The 16,661-nt window shown below is 49.2% G+C and overlaps 1 protein-coding gene across 1 annotated transcript in view; it reads left to right on the forward strand.

The window, feature by feature from the left end:
• The window catches only part of RAPGEF5 (Rap guanine nucleotide exchange factor 5), a 247,107-nt gene extending 241,427 nt beyond the window's left edge, over positions 1–5,680 (forward strand). Inside the window, exon 26 of the mRNA XM_056800508.1 lies at positions 614–5,680. Coding sequence (XP_056656486.1) covers positions 614–732 — 119 coding nt within the window. The 3' untranslated portion in view covers positions 733–5,680. The remainder of the gene's footprint in view (positions 1–613) is intronic.
• Positions 5,681–16,661: the final 10,981 nt, after the last annotated feature.

The following is a 16,661-nucleotide window of genomic DNA, read 5'->3' on the forward strand; positions in this document are numbered from 1 at the left end:
ATATTTAGACACACACACACATAGAATAATTATGCAGTTATATAGTAACATATTATTATATTTTCTGTATTTAATTGCATGTCAATATAGTAACAGCATGACATGTATAGATACACATATGTATGTTTGTGTGTGTGTGTGAATGATCACAGAACAGGAATGGGGGTACTCCAAGCCTTGAGTTCAGGAGCCTTCCCTCCCTCTGTATAGCATCACCATTCCTCTTCCTCCCCTCTTTTGGCCCAACTGGGTCACCTTAAACCACCTTCCTCTCTGAGCTGAGGTAGTAGTTCCCCACTTAAGGGAAAGAGAGTCTTTCTGATCTGAGGTCACATCTGCCTGCAAATAGCATAGTAGAGAGAATGTGGGGCTTGGAGACAGGAATATCTGAGGTTAAATCCTGTCTCAGGCTGGCTCTGTGACCCTGGGTAAGTCGTTTCCCCTCAGCTGCCTCAGTTTTCTCAAGTGTAAAATGAGAGAGTTAGATGCCTGAACACCTTCTTGGCTCAAAAATGAGCCTGTAGTCTAAGCTTTTCGCCATCCCCCAAAGAGGTTTCCAAAGATACTGACGTGTCCTTCCTTCCTTTTCCCTCCTCCATCTTCCCGAGATTAGGGGGCGACGTGTCTCCAAAAGAGCACCAGGAGCTCAGATCCTACGTGCACCACCTGCACGTCATCGACAACCAGCAGGTGCTGTTTGAACTTTCCCACCGGATCGAGCCGCGGGCGTGAGCGCATGGCAGCCTGGCGGCGCACCTGGGGATGGCGGCACTTTGCATCGAGGGAATGTCGATGCCAAGCATGTAGCTTTCCTCCTGAAAATGGATTTGCTGAGTTTTATCAGTCACTCCCAAGACGCCTGTGGGAAGTCAGGCAGCCAGAGGAGGAGCCCAGGGCAGCCCTCGAAGAGAAAGATGGCCCCGGGGCTTCCTTGGGGAGCTGCCGCTGGGGAAACAGCCTCCTCCCTCCTGCCTAGCCTCTCTGGTCCCATAAGCTTTTCACTTTCCTTTTGTGTGCCAGTGTTCGAGTCATTGTATGCCATGCTGTGTTGGGACCAAACATTTCAACCAGAAAGCAAAGAAGACGGGCAGGGATGGACATTTCCAGACACCCCGGGATGCCCTTCTCAGAGGCTATCGCCGAGGTGCTCGGGAGAAGCCTGGGTCAGAGTCAGGAAGACCCGGCTTCGGTCCCGTCCCTGACGCGTCCCAGCTGGGCAGAAGCCTTCTCCTGCCAGGGCTCCGGGCGAAGAGCAGACGTCCCAGACCAGATGTGCGTGTGCCCAGAATCCCCACCCCAGAAGGCTATCCCCGAGTCGGGCCCCCCAAAATGGCTTTTTCCAAGACCTTGAAAAAAAAGCCCACCGTTCGTCCCTTTTCTGACTCTGTGGCAGCCTCTCCCGAGCATGGCAGTGAAGCCACAGGAGCGTTCAGGGAAACGGGAAGAGGAGCGGCAGCCCTCCTGCCTCCTCCTGCAGCCTGCGTTTGCAGACAGCCTCTTTTTAGAAATCCGTGATCACGGAAAGATCCACACTTAGAGATGAAATGATTTTCTGCACAGCTGGCTAATTTAATGAAAATTATTTGGACCAATTAGGCAAATTATGCCCAATTGCATTTCCCATAAGGGCAGCATTGTTAATGATTGCCTTAAAAGAGAAAAGAGAAAAGCCGGGAGCTGCAGATCATTTCTGAGGATTTGGTTCTCCCATCTAAATGAAGCCCAGCCCCCATTTGTGATGGAGCAAGGAAGGCCTGGGGGCTTGTCCTGCGGGCCAGGGAGGCCTTTTCTGCAAGAGGCATTGCTGCTTCCTCCCAGAACGGTGCAAGGACCAAGGAGAGCTGAGCTCTTCCCGCCACGGCTGTGCCTGTGATTTTAGTCCGGGGAGGTGAGGCTGAGTGGAAAGGGAAATCCACATGGCCCCGGGTGTCATGTTAGAGGGCCATAGCTCTGCCCGGAATATTGAAAACTCGGGATCTCAGAATGGGAAAAGCCATCACGGACCGCTGACCCGATCTCCCGGTCCAAGCAGGGTCTCGCTCTCATTTATCTTGATTTGATCAAAGCTCCAGGTGGCTCCAACTCACTTTATTTTTAATTTCTACAATTCCTATAGCAGCTTGGAAGAGGGCACCATTTTATATACTGTTGGTTCAGTTTCCCTGAATTGTATCAATCAATCCAAATCAAATGATGGGTGGATATAGTGCTGGGTTAGTATCAGGAGGAACCGGGTTCAAATTCTGCCATTTCACAACCCCAAGCGAGTCATTTAGCCTCTATGTGCCTCACCTAATTTCCTGGGCCTTATCTACAGAGACAGATTGTAAATCGCGTCCTTGGAGGGCATTGCCGCCCTGGGAGCTTCCCATGCTGAGATCACAGCTCCTTTGGCTATTTGTGTCTCAGTCCTACGAAGCTTTCAGACTCTTCCTTCTCACAATCTGTGCACCCTTATGCAGCACTTTGCTTTAGATTCATCAAAATCCTGTTCATCTTCCTCGCCAGAACCATCCGCCATATTTCTAGACAAGCTAATGATAACGCTGTTTCCTGGAGCTCAGCAAATAAATACTGTGTGTGTACATACACACATGTGTGGGTGTATACATAGACCCACCCATGTATATGCCCATGTGTGTACATGTATGTATAGACACATGCAGTAAGTTCTATAGCATGGGTTGTATGTAATATATGAGAGAGATCCATTCAAGGAAATATGTGGGGAAAGTATTGCTGGGTCTGGAAGAGAATGGATTCGTGCTGGCAGAGAAAGCTTCATCGTTGTCTGAAATCATTCAGAGTCAGAGATGGGAGACGGGGTGGCCCATTCTCTAAGGCGTCGAGGTGTGCTCCCAGGCCTGGCGCTGTGTGGGGGATACCCCGGAGACCAGCATATGGTGCCATTTTATAGCACACGGTCGAGAAGAACGGACTCTTGTTGGTGCCAGCCAACGCCGCCTCCATTTTCCTCTAGGAAACGGGACTTACCGTAGGCAACATCTGGGACGCTTTGGATTTCTGTGGCAGGAAGTCAGCAAGGGCAGAGAGCATTTTAACTGGCCTTTGGAAGCCAGGCGAAGCCCATATTTTTTTTTAACATTTTGGCAATTTAAAGTAGAAATAGGCTAAATCTGCTTCAGCCATCATGATTGTTGACCACACAATTTTCATGGAAAACTAAGCCACTGAGATGTGGCATCGTGGCCAACTCCAAGCGTGCTGAGATCTTCTGGAAATACCTTTTTTGAGCACCGACACCTGCACCTCCGCGGAGTGGAGCGGGACAAGGCATCATGGTCAGTGGGAAGAGGTGACTGGCTGGAGGACCGGCCGTGCCCTTCACTTTGTCATGGCCCTCCTCTCTCAAGACCCGGGACTATGAGGACGGAGCACAGACGTCAGAAGTTGTTTCTCCCTTCTGCCCTCCAGATTTCAGCATCTCCCAAGACTTCCCGATATTTACTTCAAACCTAAAGGGACTAAAAAGGTCCGTAGAACCTTTTGGATAATGGAGACATGCCAAGAACTATAATAAGTCCAATGCAACATCCCAGAACATTCTAAAACTTCGAGCCATCCAACAATCCCCGAATTCTCCATTCTGAGTGAGTCGCACTCTCCGTTGGGTCTCAGCCCTCTCGCCTCTAAAATGAAGGTGTCCGGCTTGTTGGCCTCTGAGGTCCTTCCACTGGTGAGGTTCTCGCGTTTCAGGGAAGAAGGTTGCTCCTGAGCCCTAGTGAGCTCCCATTAAGGCTTCAAGTAATACAGAAGGGATTCCTCACCTGGGTGGGAATTATGACCAAGATCTGAGGCTCTAGAGTCTTCTGCAATTCCACAAAATAATTCCTACTTCGCAGGGGATCTCTACCAGCTAGAACGTGCGCCTTCCCCATGGACCTTGCCCCTTTGGGTAGAACTGCTACCACTCTTGTGTCCCTGGATTCCCTGGCATTCCGGTGAATCAGGCCTGCGCCGGGTGTGAGTCCAGCACAGGGCACCAAGCACGGACCTCCGTGAGGAAGCAACAACGTCCAAGCGCTTCCTTCTCTTCATAGGTAGCCCAAAGATGCGACAATATTTTGAGTTACTCTTTGCTGGGCTGTGGTCGCCAAACACTTCTAGGGATGACTTCTGGGAACATTGTATTCTCAAGGCTAAATATCATGCCATGGTTCTGGGTAATCTTACGCGGGACAGCATAAGCAGGAAGAGCCACATTCAGCTGCAGACGGAGACTATGACCTACCTTGCACTGATGCTTGGTTCAAAAGTGCATGGTGCGTGGAAGGAGAGCTGTGCAGGCTCAGAGTGTCTGCCCGCGTTACCAGATGTGAGAACACGTCCATCCATTGGCTACCATTGGACTTGTCGCCAAATGCTGTCAGTTGCCAGCCTTGATCTTTTGAAATCACACAACAGATCAAATGTGTGTGAGAAAGAGAGACAGACAGACACGCACACACACACACAGACAGACAGAGACATAGAGACAGAGAGAGAGACAGACACACAGACAGACAGACAGAGACAGACAGACACGCACACACACACAGACAGAGACAAAGAGACAGAGAGACAGACACACAGAGAGACAGACAGACAGACAGAGACAGACAGACACGCACACACAGACAGACAGACACGCACACACACACATAGACAGAGAGACAGAGACAAAGAGACAGAGAGAGAGACAGACACACAGACAGACAGACACAGACAGACAGACAGACAGAGACAGACAGACACGCACACACACAGACAGAGAGACAGAGACAAAGAGACAGAGAGAGACAGATTCACAGACAGACAGACAGAGACACACAGACAGACACACACACACACACAGACAGAGAGAGACAGACACACAGACAGACAGACAGACAGACCGACAGAGACAGACACACACACACACACAGGGGGGAGGAAATTGGCTAAAGTGTTCAAAGAGAATTGGGCAAAACCCCCAGGGTCCTGTGCCATTGTCTGGGAAGGCTTTCTATACCAACTTTAGATGCTTCTACAACATGTCCTTAGAATTTCAGCTCACATTTAGCCGGTGAGCATAGTGTGCTTAAAACCAGTGGCCAAAAAAAAAAGTTTAAAAAATTGCCAAAAAGCAAGAAAAAAATGTACTACTGTTTAAAACCAAGCTGTATATACTTAACCTTTTTTTTTAGCAGAGAATAATATTTATTTGCATAGTCTATTTATTGCATTCGGATTACACTGTTGATGTACCAAGAAGAAATCCACGACCCCAAGGCAAGAACTCTTACCTCAGGGGTACCTTTAATTGGGACCGCCATTAACGTTGTCAACTCGCATTAAGGCTAGCAAGATAGAAACTCCCCAATCAGGGATGTCTACCGCACTTCTCAGGGACTACGGTCAGTAGTTATCCACTCTCCGAAGCACTGGTAGGTATGAAACTGTTGGTTGATTTACCAGAATCCCCCGTGACAGTGTTTTCCTTCCTCTCCCCGCCTGTGGGCTCTGTACATAGAGTAGTGTTGCATATTTATGAACGCTAGTGAGCAATAATTTATATGTAAAAATGGCCAAGCAATATAAGGTGAAACCTTGTACAAGTGACAGTGACCTTAGATGGTATTTTCAAGTGTTTTTTAAACTGCTTTCCAAAATATATGACTATTAAAGACTCTTGAATTGGTTTCCTTCTTGCTTCTTCCTATCCGCCGTGGCTACGTATCGAAGACTCCTTTGCCGGAACCTTGTGCTGTCCTGGGAGGGGGAAGAGCACACTGATGGAAGCAGACGCCTTCCATGTGGTTGGAGGTTCCTCCCCCGGAAAGGTCCAGTTCTGGCTAGGCACCGCTTCGTTCTCAGCAGATCATGGGCGGGTGGTCCCATCTTCCTCCCACTTAGATATCCTTTTTTCTTTCTCACTTCTGGATTTACATTCCCACCCCAGGAGCCTCCACAAGAGAGGACAAATCAGCAAGACCAACCCAACCCAAAATTCCACCCCAAGGGGCCCCCCAGCCCTCCACTGAGGTCTGGGACTCTGGAACCAAGATGGGTTTTTACACTCTCAGCCCTGTTGGTGCTTTATGGTGCTGTAGTCACTCTGCAGACTTTTCTCCTGGTCCTGCTTCCTTCCTTCTGTATCTTTCCATGCGTTTAAAGTCTTCCCTTGTGGCTGAATTTGCCGTACCCATCTTTTCTTATGGTATGTAGTGTTCCATTAGATTTCTGTACCACATTTTCTTTCGCCATCCTCAATGAATGGTTCTCTACGTTGTTTCATTGCTTTTGGCTCTCCCCAGGTGGATGGGGATGCCTTGAAATTTGAGGTTCCCCTTCCCAAAGGTCTCCAGTTGGGACCGAGATGACCATTTGTTGGGTATGTTGTGGTTGGAATCCTTGCGTGTGTGGGTAAGACTAGATAACCATGGAGGTCCTTCCAATTGGAAAATTCTGTTTCTGGGATTCTGAGAATTCCATGATCAGATTTTCAGCTTCCAAGAAAAGTTTTCAGTCCATTCGAGTCTTCCTGAGGCTCCAAGTTAGAGCTAAATTGTTGATTTGTGGAGGGAAAGGCATTGTCCATGCCAGGAATCCTCCTGATAAAATTATAAGTTCAGCCCCCCCCCCCCAAAAAATTCTACTCAGGCTTTGAAATTGCCTCTTGTTTATTGAAAGAGCTCATCCTCCAGGCCATGGGAACTGCTCATGTAGAAAGAGCACCCTGGAACCTGTTTCCAATCAAAGAAGGAACAACAAAATAGCTCGTCCTATCCTTTTGTCCTGGAAAACATCATGTCAGAGGCAGAGCTCGGGGAGGGAATGGGAATCTTTTCCAGCACACCCCCGCCTCTGGGGGAACAAAGTGAAATCATAACTGCAGCCATCCTCAAAATGAGGTGAAATCTGGGGGCTTATCTCTGATGCACTCCGTGTGCCAGAGAAAAGCACCCTCATTATTAAAGAACAAGATACAGTTGACAGAGCGACCGTTCTCCATCGAAAATCGGACAGTCCCCCATCACTGTCTCTGCTGCCCTGCATGTATTGACTTTGGAAAGGCAAGACTCTTACGGTATACCTCGACATGCCGCCTGGCACGGTCCTCTGCACTCAAATATTTGCCAAATGAATGAGCGAGAACATTTATTAAGGATAAATGTCAAATCTTACGCTCGGGTTCAAAAAATCAACTTCATAAAACAGGAGAAGTGTGAGCAGGTGCTAGCTGGTCTGGGGGCGGTTCAGTGGACTACGAGCTAAATATGAATCAGCCGCATGACAGAACAGCCAGGGGTGGGGCATGAGATGCCTCCTTAGGTGCCATTACAAGAGCCACGAGATCCGTTTGTCCAGTCAAGTTCCACAGGTACCATTTTAGGTGGGCCATTGATAAAGCCAAGTGCCCAGGGGAAAGCAACCAAGATGGTGCCTTGAGATCCTGCTACAGAAGGATCGGATGAAAGAAGGGGAGGAAGAGCAGGCTGGCTTCAAGCATTGGGATTGGGTAGAGTGGGATGGACCAAAGGAGACGTCCAAAGTGCTCCAGGAAGAATTGGAGGAATGCTGTTATGGGACATGGTCTCCTCGACCCCAGAGGGAAGAGTTAGGAGTGATGGGTAGAAACCAAAGCGGCGGAGCTCGGCTCCATGGATGGATAATGTGCCAGCTCCAGCTGGCCTGGCTGGGACGAGATGGCCTGCAGGGAGGAAGCTTCTCCTCTCTGGAAGTCACCCAACAAGGGCTGGAAGGTCCTCAGCGGGCCTGTCTTAGAGGGGGTCCTTGCCCACATAAGGGGTAAAGGAAATGCTGCCCGGGTCAGCCCCGGCACTCTGAGATGGGGAATTCTGTGAATGAACAGGCTGATGCCGCAGGCTGCTCAGGCCAGCTAGCTAAAGCTCCTGTCTCCGCTGAGTCTGTCAGCACCACAATAGTACTGGCCGCACCCACTAATGCAGGGATTTAGGTATGGAGTCACCCATTTCCCAATCAGCCCTGACAAGAGGGCAGACAAAAGACTTAGCGACCTCCTTTCCTGTTGGGATTTGGGAGGACCATAAATCCGTTGGATTAGAAATGCTGGGCAGTTTTATAAAGGGAACATGAGCATGTCAGGAATCTTTTTCCCCATCCAAGAACACAAATCTCTTAGGGATCATGGGATTTGGAACACAGTGCCTTGCACAGAGGAAAGTTTTAATAAATCCTCATGGTTGGAAGGGACTTCAGAAATCATCTAGTTCAGACCCTTTGTTTTACAGATGAGGAAACTGAGGCCACAGAGGGGAAGGGACTTGATCAAGGTCACTTAGACACTCAAAAGTCAGAGCTGGGATTCCTGCTCACATCCTCTGACCCCCCCCCCCAGTCTAGGGTCACTCTTTTCATTTGATATCATTGCTTCTTCCTACCTACATGATGCTTTAAAAATCTTTAAGCCAGATAAGTATGGACATCCAAAAAATAGCTAGAAATAAAGAAGTAGGAATATATTTAAATAAAAAATAAATAGGGGGCAGCTAGATGGTTCAGTAGACTGAGAGCCAGGTATATAGGTCGGAAGTCCTGGGTTCACATGTGACTTCAGACACTTCCTAGCTATATGTCCCAAGACACTTCCTAGCTATATGTCCCAAGGTACGTCCCTGTCCCTTAACCCCCATTGCCTAGCCCTTATCTCTCTTCTGCCTTGGAACCAATACTCAATATCGATTCTAGGATGGAAGGTTAATGTTGTCGGGGTTTTTTTAATAAGCAGGAATGGATGAAGTAGGAGAGGGGACAGAAAGATTCCAAGGTTACTATATTATGGAGCAAAGGAAAAGAATATTGGCTTTGGAGCCAAAGAACCTGGGTTCAGATCCTGTATGTCTTACTTACCAGTGTGGTCTTGAGTGAGTTTTCTAAATGATGGAATTAATTTTGTTCATCTATAAAATGAAGGGGACTATTGTCCTCCAAAATTCTGTCCAGTTCTAAACCTCTAATCCTAAGTCCTTTTCCCTCTTTGCACCTCAGTTTCCCCATCTGTAAAATGAGAGCACTGATCTCTAAAGGGCCCTTCCAACTCTGACATCATGTTAGTAGCCCCTTCTCTCTCTCTCTCTCTCTCTCTCTCTCTCTCTCTCTCTCTCTCTCTCTCTCTCTCTCTCTCTCTCTCTCTCTCTCTCCTCTCTCTTCCTCTCTCTCTCTCCCCACCTTAAACTCCAATCTAGCTGGGGACTGACCGTTACTGCTTTCCATCTACCAATATAGAGGTAGACACCAAAATCAGAGAGTATTTCCCCCAAACGGCATGACCTTCCTCCATCAACTATCACATCATACCTCATTTTAATGAACTCATCAGAGAGCACCCACCATCTTTGAGTTCTCCTATTGTAAACACAGACCCTCCACTTATACTGGCACCCAGATAAGAATTCAAGGAGGGACTCTGAGCCTCTGGCTTTCTATTACTATGACAAACCCCTCTCCATTGGGCTCTCCCAACGCTGACTGCCCTCTTCTTATTTCCTGGATATCCACCAACCAGTTGATGTTGACGAGCTCCCAAGGAATATTGACGGAGAGATTGGAGCCAGGACAAAGGCACGCAAACATCCCACCCCGGACCAAGGTCCTTGAGGAGAAGACGCTCGAGGGGAAAGCAGTTGGGACAAAGTGTTCCTGCAAAGCCAGAGTGAGGGTGGACTTCTCGACCCTTTGTGGCCCCCCTTCACCAGTCTGTGTGTGGTGTCACCCATCGAGGAGCTGCTCCTCTGCTCGTGAAGCCCCAGACCCCAAAGCTCTTTGGTGTGGGACTCTCTCCTCACTGATGGAGATCAGTGCCGTACGCTGCTGTAGGAAGACAGCAGGCAAGGAGAGAAGCTCACTCTCTCTTCTTCAAGCTTGAGAATCGATGAATTCTCTCTTGCTACTGACTTAGATAAATGAGTTTCTTTGCTATTTGCTGTATGTGTGTCCATCATGGAATTGGTATTTGGGTCAAGACTTGAATCTAAAGCTTGGACCTAAAGTCCTCTTTCCCCTATTAAATGAAATAGCAGGAGGCAGCCAGGTGGCTCAGTGGCTGGAGAATCAGACCTAGAGATCGGAGACCCTGGGTTCAAATCTAGCCTCCCTCAGACAGTCCCTAGCCGTGTGACCCTGGGCAAGTCCCTTAACCCCCATTGCCTAGCCATTACCTGCCTTCCAGCCACACGACACTCCCGTGCTAGACGTAGGAGACGAGCCTCACCACACAAAGTAGAGCCTTCTCCTCAGCAGACCCAGCTCTGGTGGCTCGGGGACCTCCGGGTGGCTCCTCTGACATCTGGAAATGTATAAGGTCACTGCGCAGTCCCTCCCACTTCGTGCATTCACTCACCTATGATTGGAGGAGATTAAACACGAGAAGCAGGCACCAGGAGTTCAGGGACACACGGCAGCCAGGTGAAGAGTTCAGGCAGCAGAAACCACACTCACCACGCTAATTTATCCTCCCTAGAGGAATGAGAAAAGTGCCTGCACGTGCATGTACACACACACACACACACACACACCCCAGAGGGTCCCAATATTGGTCCTTTTCTAGGTGAACTCTAAACTAGACTCTGCCATCAGTCCTTCCGACTCCTCGTCCCTACATGGCAGTGGCGGCTCCATCACTCGTAGCCTGAAGCCAAAGTTCCCCGTTAGACCCAGACCAGCAGGACCTATTGTACCTGCTCTGAGGATCAAGCCCTCATTGCACAGATTTGCTTCTTCCCCTCCTATTTGTCTGTAAACTGCCCTACAGAGTGAGCTGAAGCTCATTTATCTTTGTATCTCCATCCTCTAACATGGCCTCGAGTATTCAGCAGGTATTTAATAAATGTCCCCTGACCTGATTCAAGAAAAGCCATATGAAGTTCTGGCAAGTCGGATCAGTCTAGAACAAAGGAAGGTCTTTTCCCTGGGCCTTAGCAAGTCCCTTTTCGGACAAGCATCCTTGGCTATTCTGTCTCCAGTCAAAGTCCTCAGCTGCCCACAATCTGGATTGCTAAGTTTGATTTTTCACTTTCTGGTAATGCTTTAAAGTTTGGGGACTCCATCAAAGTGGGAAGCAAATGCAATATGAACCCCATTTCACCCATGGGCAAACTGAGGCTCTGGGAAGGAGAGACATCCAAGGTCACAAAGCTGGCAAAGTCAGAGCTGAGATTTAGGTCCAGGTCTTATGCCCCATCAAGCTCTCTCGTCCCTGCATCACCACAACATGGAACCAGGAGGGTAGGGAGGAAGATGATGGACGCTACCCCATGGTGGAAGAAGCCCAAATTCAGTAACATTGGCAGGAAGCCAATGGGCAGGACATAAAGGGTAGAGACAGAGCAAGGCAGCCAGGAGAGCAACAGCCCATGATGCCAGCTGCTAACTTCCTCTCTGAACTAGTTATTGCTAACGAGGTGCCCAGGACACTCATTCGCTATGTCAGTGCCAGTGCTTCGGCCATATCTTTGCCAGTCTATTGGTGGCACTGGCTTTTAAAATTCAGTTGTGGAAACTAACTTTAGTCCTTGTTAATCTGATCTTCTCAGAATCGGCTCCCCCCATCAAACAGTTTTGAATGTTGAGTTTGTCATAAAACATGTTCCTCCGGCAGGGTTTTTGTTATCTCCAAAGCTGGCGTCCATGCTTTCGTCCAAGGCACTGATAAAGTATTTAATAGCACAGGACGGAACCGTCGTTCCCCCAGAGAGAGATCTTTCTCCCAGCAGACTTCAGCCTAGTCATGATTTTTGTGTTGAGTCTTTCAGCTGAGCCCAGATTTACATCACTGGGCGACCACTGAGCCCCAACGTCCCTGTCTTGTCCACAAAGACCAAATGAGTCTGTTCCATTTGGGTGGAAGCTAAGTTTATTCAGCCTACGCTATTCTCCCAATGTCCAGCGACCCTGTCAAAGGAGGAAACGAGGATGCTCTGGATGAAGCCATGTCTGGCTCTTGGTGACTGCTGCTTCCTTTTCTAAGGGCTGACAAACCATCCCTTTAATATTATGCATTCTTACATTTGACCAGGAATCAAAGCCAAGCTTGCTGGTCTGCCCTTTGCAGTGGCATCTGCCCTCTTCCCTACGTCCACTCTGAATCCTACTCTTCTGCATCCGCCACCTGGCTGCCACCTTCCTAAAGCTCAGGTCTGCTCCACCATTCTCCCTGACCCTCCAACAAGAGGCGGGCTCTCTGGCTGACATTCAGGGCCCTCCCCACTCTTGACTCCAGCCAAATCTCGCCGTCCTTTTTGTCGCCACAGGTCCCTTTGCTTACATGACATTCCAGTGAGGTTGAGTCATTGGTTAGTCCCCAAATTCAAAGACTCCTGTGAGTGGGTGTGCAGCCCAGTCGTCCTCTGTTCCTGGAATTGTACCGGGACTCAGGGGCCACCTCCTCCTCCATGCAGCCTGCCCTTCTCCCTCCCGCAGCACTCTCCTGAGAGCTGGTGTGGGTGGCAGCATCAGCCTCATCATCACTAGTTTAGAGAAAGCTTTCAGGTGTGCAGAGAACCTGACAACACCCCCCAGGCGTCAGTACTATCATTAACCTCCATTACCTGAAGCAGAGAGAAATAAAGTGAACTTTCCTGGGTCACTCAGCTGGTAAATGAGTGAGGGCAGATTTGAAGCCAGAACTTCCTGACTCCAAGTTGGGGACTACCCACACCTAGTAGAATATAAATTCCCACCAGAGCAAGGGATTATTTCATATGCTTAGAACCTAATAGGTATGTAAGTGATGTTTGCTGGTCACAAGTTAATAGTGAAGAAAGACAAGGTAAGAGAAAGGAAGGAGGGAGAGAAAGAAAAAAGCAATGAAGGAGGGAAGGAGAGAGGAAGGAAGGAAGGAAGGAAGGAAGGAAGGAAGGAAGGAAGGAAGGAAGGAAGGAAGGAAGGAAGGAAGGAAGGAAGGAAGGAGGAAAGGAGGAAAGGAGGGAAAGAGGGAGGGAAGGAAGGAGGGAAAGAAGGAAGGAAGAAAAGAGGGAGGAAAGGAAGGAAGGAAGGAAGGAAGGAAGGAAGGAAGGAAGGAAGGAAGGAAGGAAGGAAGGAAGGAAGGAATGCAGGCTTCCCATCCATAAAATCCTATCTCACTTCTTATTTCTTGTGTGGCCTTGGGACAGTCATTTCCCTCTCTGGCTTTTTTCCCTGTCTCTAACATGAGCATTTTGCTCTAGTTGTTCTCTGAGGCCCCTCCATGATCTCAGTAAGCTTTGTACACTATCTCATCCAACCCACCCTGCACTGATGAAGCTTGACAGAGGCGGGTTGCCCAGGTCCAATTTAAAGGACTTGAGAGGTCAGACTGAGAAACGGGGGTTCCTGGAAGTTCATGATGGGTGCAAAGTCGCAAAATTGAGGACCAGAAGGGACTTTAGGGGTCCCCGTCAGCTGGGCTTCTTGCTAGGTTCCTCAGGAAACTTCTTCATTTCATGCACGTGAAAACATCCTTCTGAGAAGCCAATGGACTGTCAAACTGCCCGGGGGTCCATGACACAAGAAGAGTGAAGAACCCCTGAGCTAGTCCAAGCTCCCGTTTCACAGGTGGCGAGACTGAGACTGGGAGACATACTCAGGATGGGCACAATTTGTGACAGCTTCTTGCAGATGAGCATGGAGCCCAGACAAGCCCTGTCCCACGATTTGAACCCAAGTCCCGTGGCTCCAGGTCTTAACTCCAAGATTGATGTCCATATTCTGTTTTTCCCTGCCGTGTTCTATATCTTCAGGGGAGCCGGGATGGGTTTGTGTTTGGAGCTGTGAAAAGTGGGGCGGCAGCGCCATCTGGTGGACTCGCGGCAGATTGCAGAGCTCTGAGCGGAGGGACCTAGTTTGGGCATCAGTGACCAGAGAAGGCGCTTCAGACGCCTTCATGGTCACAAGCCGGGAGGGGGGAGAGGAGACTGCTGGCCCTTCCAGGGGTTCTAAGTCCATCTTTGCCGTTGACTAGCTTTGGGCAAGTCAATGCACCTCCCAGGCTCCCCTTTTCCATGGAATCCTGTCTGTGCCAAGTCCTCTCCCCTCTCCGGAATGCCAGGAGCCATCGCAGAGGCTACAGCTGCAGTGCCCGAAGTCTGAGCAGGAACCGCTCTCGCCCCAACGTGCCCGTCCTGCCAGCTGTCAACACCAGAAGCGGACAGGATTTCACCAGTGCAAATGAGCCCGAAGCGGAGGCCTGACGGGCTGCTGTCCCCCAAGCCCCTGGAGCCCCCTGGGACTGGCAGCTGCCCAAGGAGGACCTCTGGAGGGCATGTCTGCGCCCCCTGAGCACCCGGGGCACAGAGCAAAGACCCACGAAAGCCCTTTGTATTCATTCGTGTCAGTGATAGTTTGGGTGGAATGCTCCAGGCACACAATGAACAAATAAATGAAAACCATTTTATTTTCTCACTCTGTCCACCTGTCTGTCTCTTTTTCACCGTCTCTGTCTGTCTTTCTGTCTCTGTCTCTCTCTTTGTCTCTCTCTGTCTCTCTTTCTCACTCTGTCTCTGTCTCTCTCTGTGTCTCTCTGTCTCTCTCTCTGTGTCTATCTGTCTCTCTCTGTCTCTTTCTCCCTGTCTCTCTCTGTCTCTCTCTCCCCGTGTGTGTCTCTCTGTCTGTCTCTCTCTCTCCTTGTCTCTCTCTCTTTTTCACTCTCTCTGTCTCTCTCTCTCTGTGTCTCTCTCCCTGTGTGAGTCTCTCACTCTGTCTCTGTCTCTCTGTGTGTGTCTCTGTCTCTCTTTGTCTCTGTCTCTCTGTGTGTGTCTCTGTCTCTCTTTGTCTCTGTCTCTCTGTGTCTCTCACTCTCTCACTGTCTCTCTTTTTCACTCTGTCTCTGTCTCTCTCTTTGTCTCTCTCTGTCTCTCTTTTTCACTCTGTCTCTTTGTCTCTCTCTCTGTCTCTCTTTTTCACTCTGTCTCTGTCTCTCTCTGTGTCTCTCTGTCTTTCTCTGTGTGTCTATCTGTCTCTCTCTGTCTCTTTCTCCCTGTCTCTCTCTGTCTCTCTCTCCCCATGTGTGTCTCTCTGTCTGTCTCTCTCCTTGTCTCTCTCTCTTTTTCACTCTCTCTGTCTCTCTGTCTCTCTCTCTGTCTCTCTCTTTTTCACTCTTTGTCTCTCTCTCTCTTTTTGTCTCGCTCTCTGTCTCTTTTTTTCACTCTGTCTCTGTCTCTTTGTCTCTGTGTCTCTCTTTTTCATTCTGTCTCTGTCTCTCTCCCTGTGTGTCTCTCTCTCACTGTCTCTCTCTTTTTCACTCTTTGTCTCTCTCTTTCTGTCTCTCTCTCCCTCTCTCTCTGTCTCTTTCTGTCTCTGTGTGTGTGTGTGTGTGTCTTTCACTCTCTCTCTCTCTCTCTGTCTCTCTTTTTCACTCTCAGTCTGCCCCTCTCTCCCTCACCCCAGGTTACAAGCTTCATTCTCTATTTCAGCTCTGACTAGTGAATCAAACCCTAAGAGCACTGCTGACCTAACCAGGCCTTAATGAGTGTCTGGTTCAATACCCCCCTCTGAGACCTCCCCCCAAACCCTCTTATGATCATCATATTCGGAGAAGATGGAGAAGACGCGCGGATGCAGAAAGAGAAAAACCCGGATGCTTTTAGGGGGGGGGGGGGGGGGGGAGGGGGGGGGGGAGGTCTTGAAGCCTTCCATAAATCAGCCTTTCTTCCAGCCTCCTGTGGCTCTGGGGAGCCCCACTCACTGAACTGTACTTGAGACAACAGACTCCTTGACTTGGGTTGACAAAAGCGCAGCCTCCCCACTCCTGCAGCACATCACCTCCACCCGCTCCTCCAACTCTGTTGACAAGATTAATGGACCCTTCCCTCCCCAGACCTTGTTAGGGCCAGGTGCTCCTTTCTCTGGCTCTTACTATTGAAGCCGAGTTCCTGGACTTCATTAGCCATTAATGAGCACCTAGTGGATGTTGGCTTTTGCCCACTTTGTACCCCGCTCCAATCTGCCAGACAGCTGAAGGGTCTGCAAAGCCTTAATATGACAAGGCCCTGTTTGCATGTTTCTCCTCTTCAGTTCCTGCCCTCCTCTAGGGAATCTTTGTTTGACAGTAGAATAGGAAGAAAAGAGGATCACATCAGAGCCTCCTGAGCCCTGCTCCCCCCCAATCCCTTTGGATGGGAAGGCCTGAGTTCAAAGTGGTATTGATTTTTTAATAGACTTACCATCCCCCTGTTTTCAGGAACATTTATGGCAGAAATGGCCCAAACATGTATTTTAAGGCATTCTCCTCATTCTTTTTGGCTCAAAGACCCACATTGAAAGAAAACAAAAACCTCAGAAAAAAGCCACTTCACCCTTTCTGGACACCCCCCCACTGCATTCATGCAGGACCTCATTCCTATTTCATCCCTACTAGAAAACCAGACTGTCCCTGGAACCACCCTGGACTTTGACAGGTCAGCTTTTGCCTTACCTTGCCCAGATCCAGGCCCTCTCAGAGCCATGCCACAGCTCGTGTCCCACATCCAATTTCTCTCCCCTTTACTAGAATGTGAATTCCTTGAAGGCAGGAACTCCCATGTATTTGTGTTTCCAGAACCCTGAACAGTTCTTAGTATATAGTCCCTAAGCTGCCTTCTTTTCCTTTTCCCCCCTTTCGTCCTCTTTCTTTTTTGTTTTCTTTCTTTTTTCCTCTCTTCCTTTCTCCTTCCCCTTCTTCCTTC

Source organism: Monodelphis domestica, chromosome 5 (genome assembly GCF_027887165.1).
Source record: "Monodelphis domestica isolate mMonDom1 chromosome 5, mMonDom1.pri, whole genome shotgun sequence".
NCBI classification, from domain to species: domain Eukaryota; kingdom Metazoa; phylum Chordata; class Mammalia; order Didelphimorphia; family Didelphidae; genus Monodelphis; species Monodelphis domestica.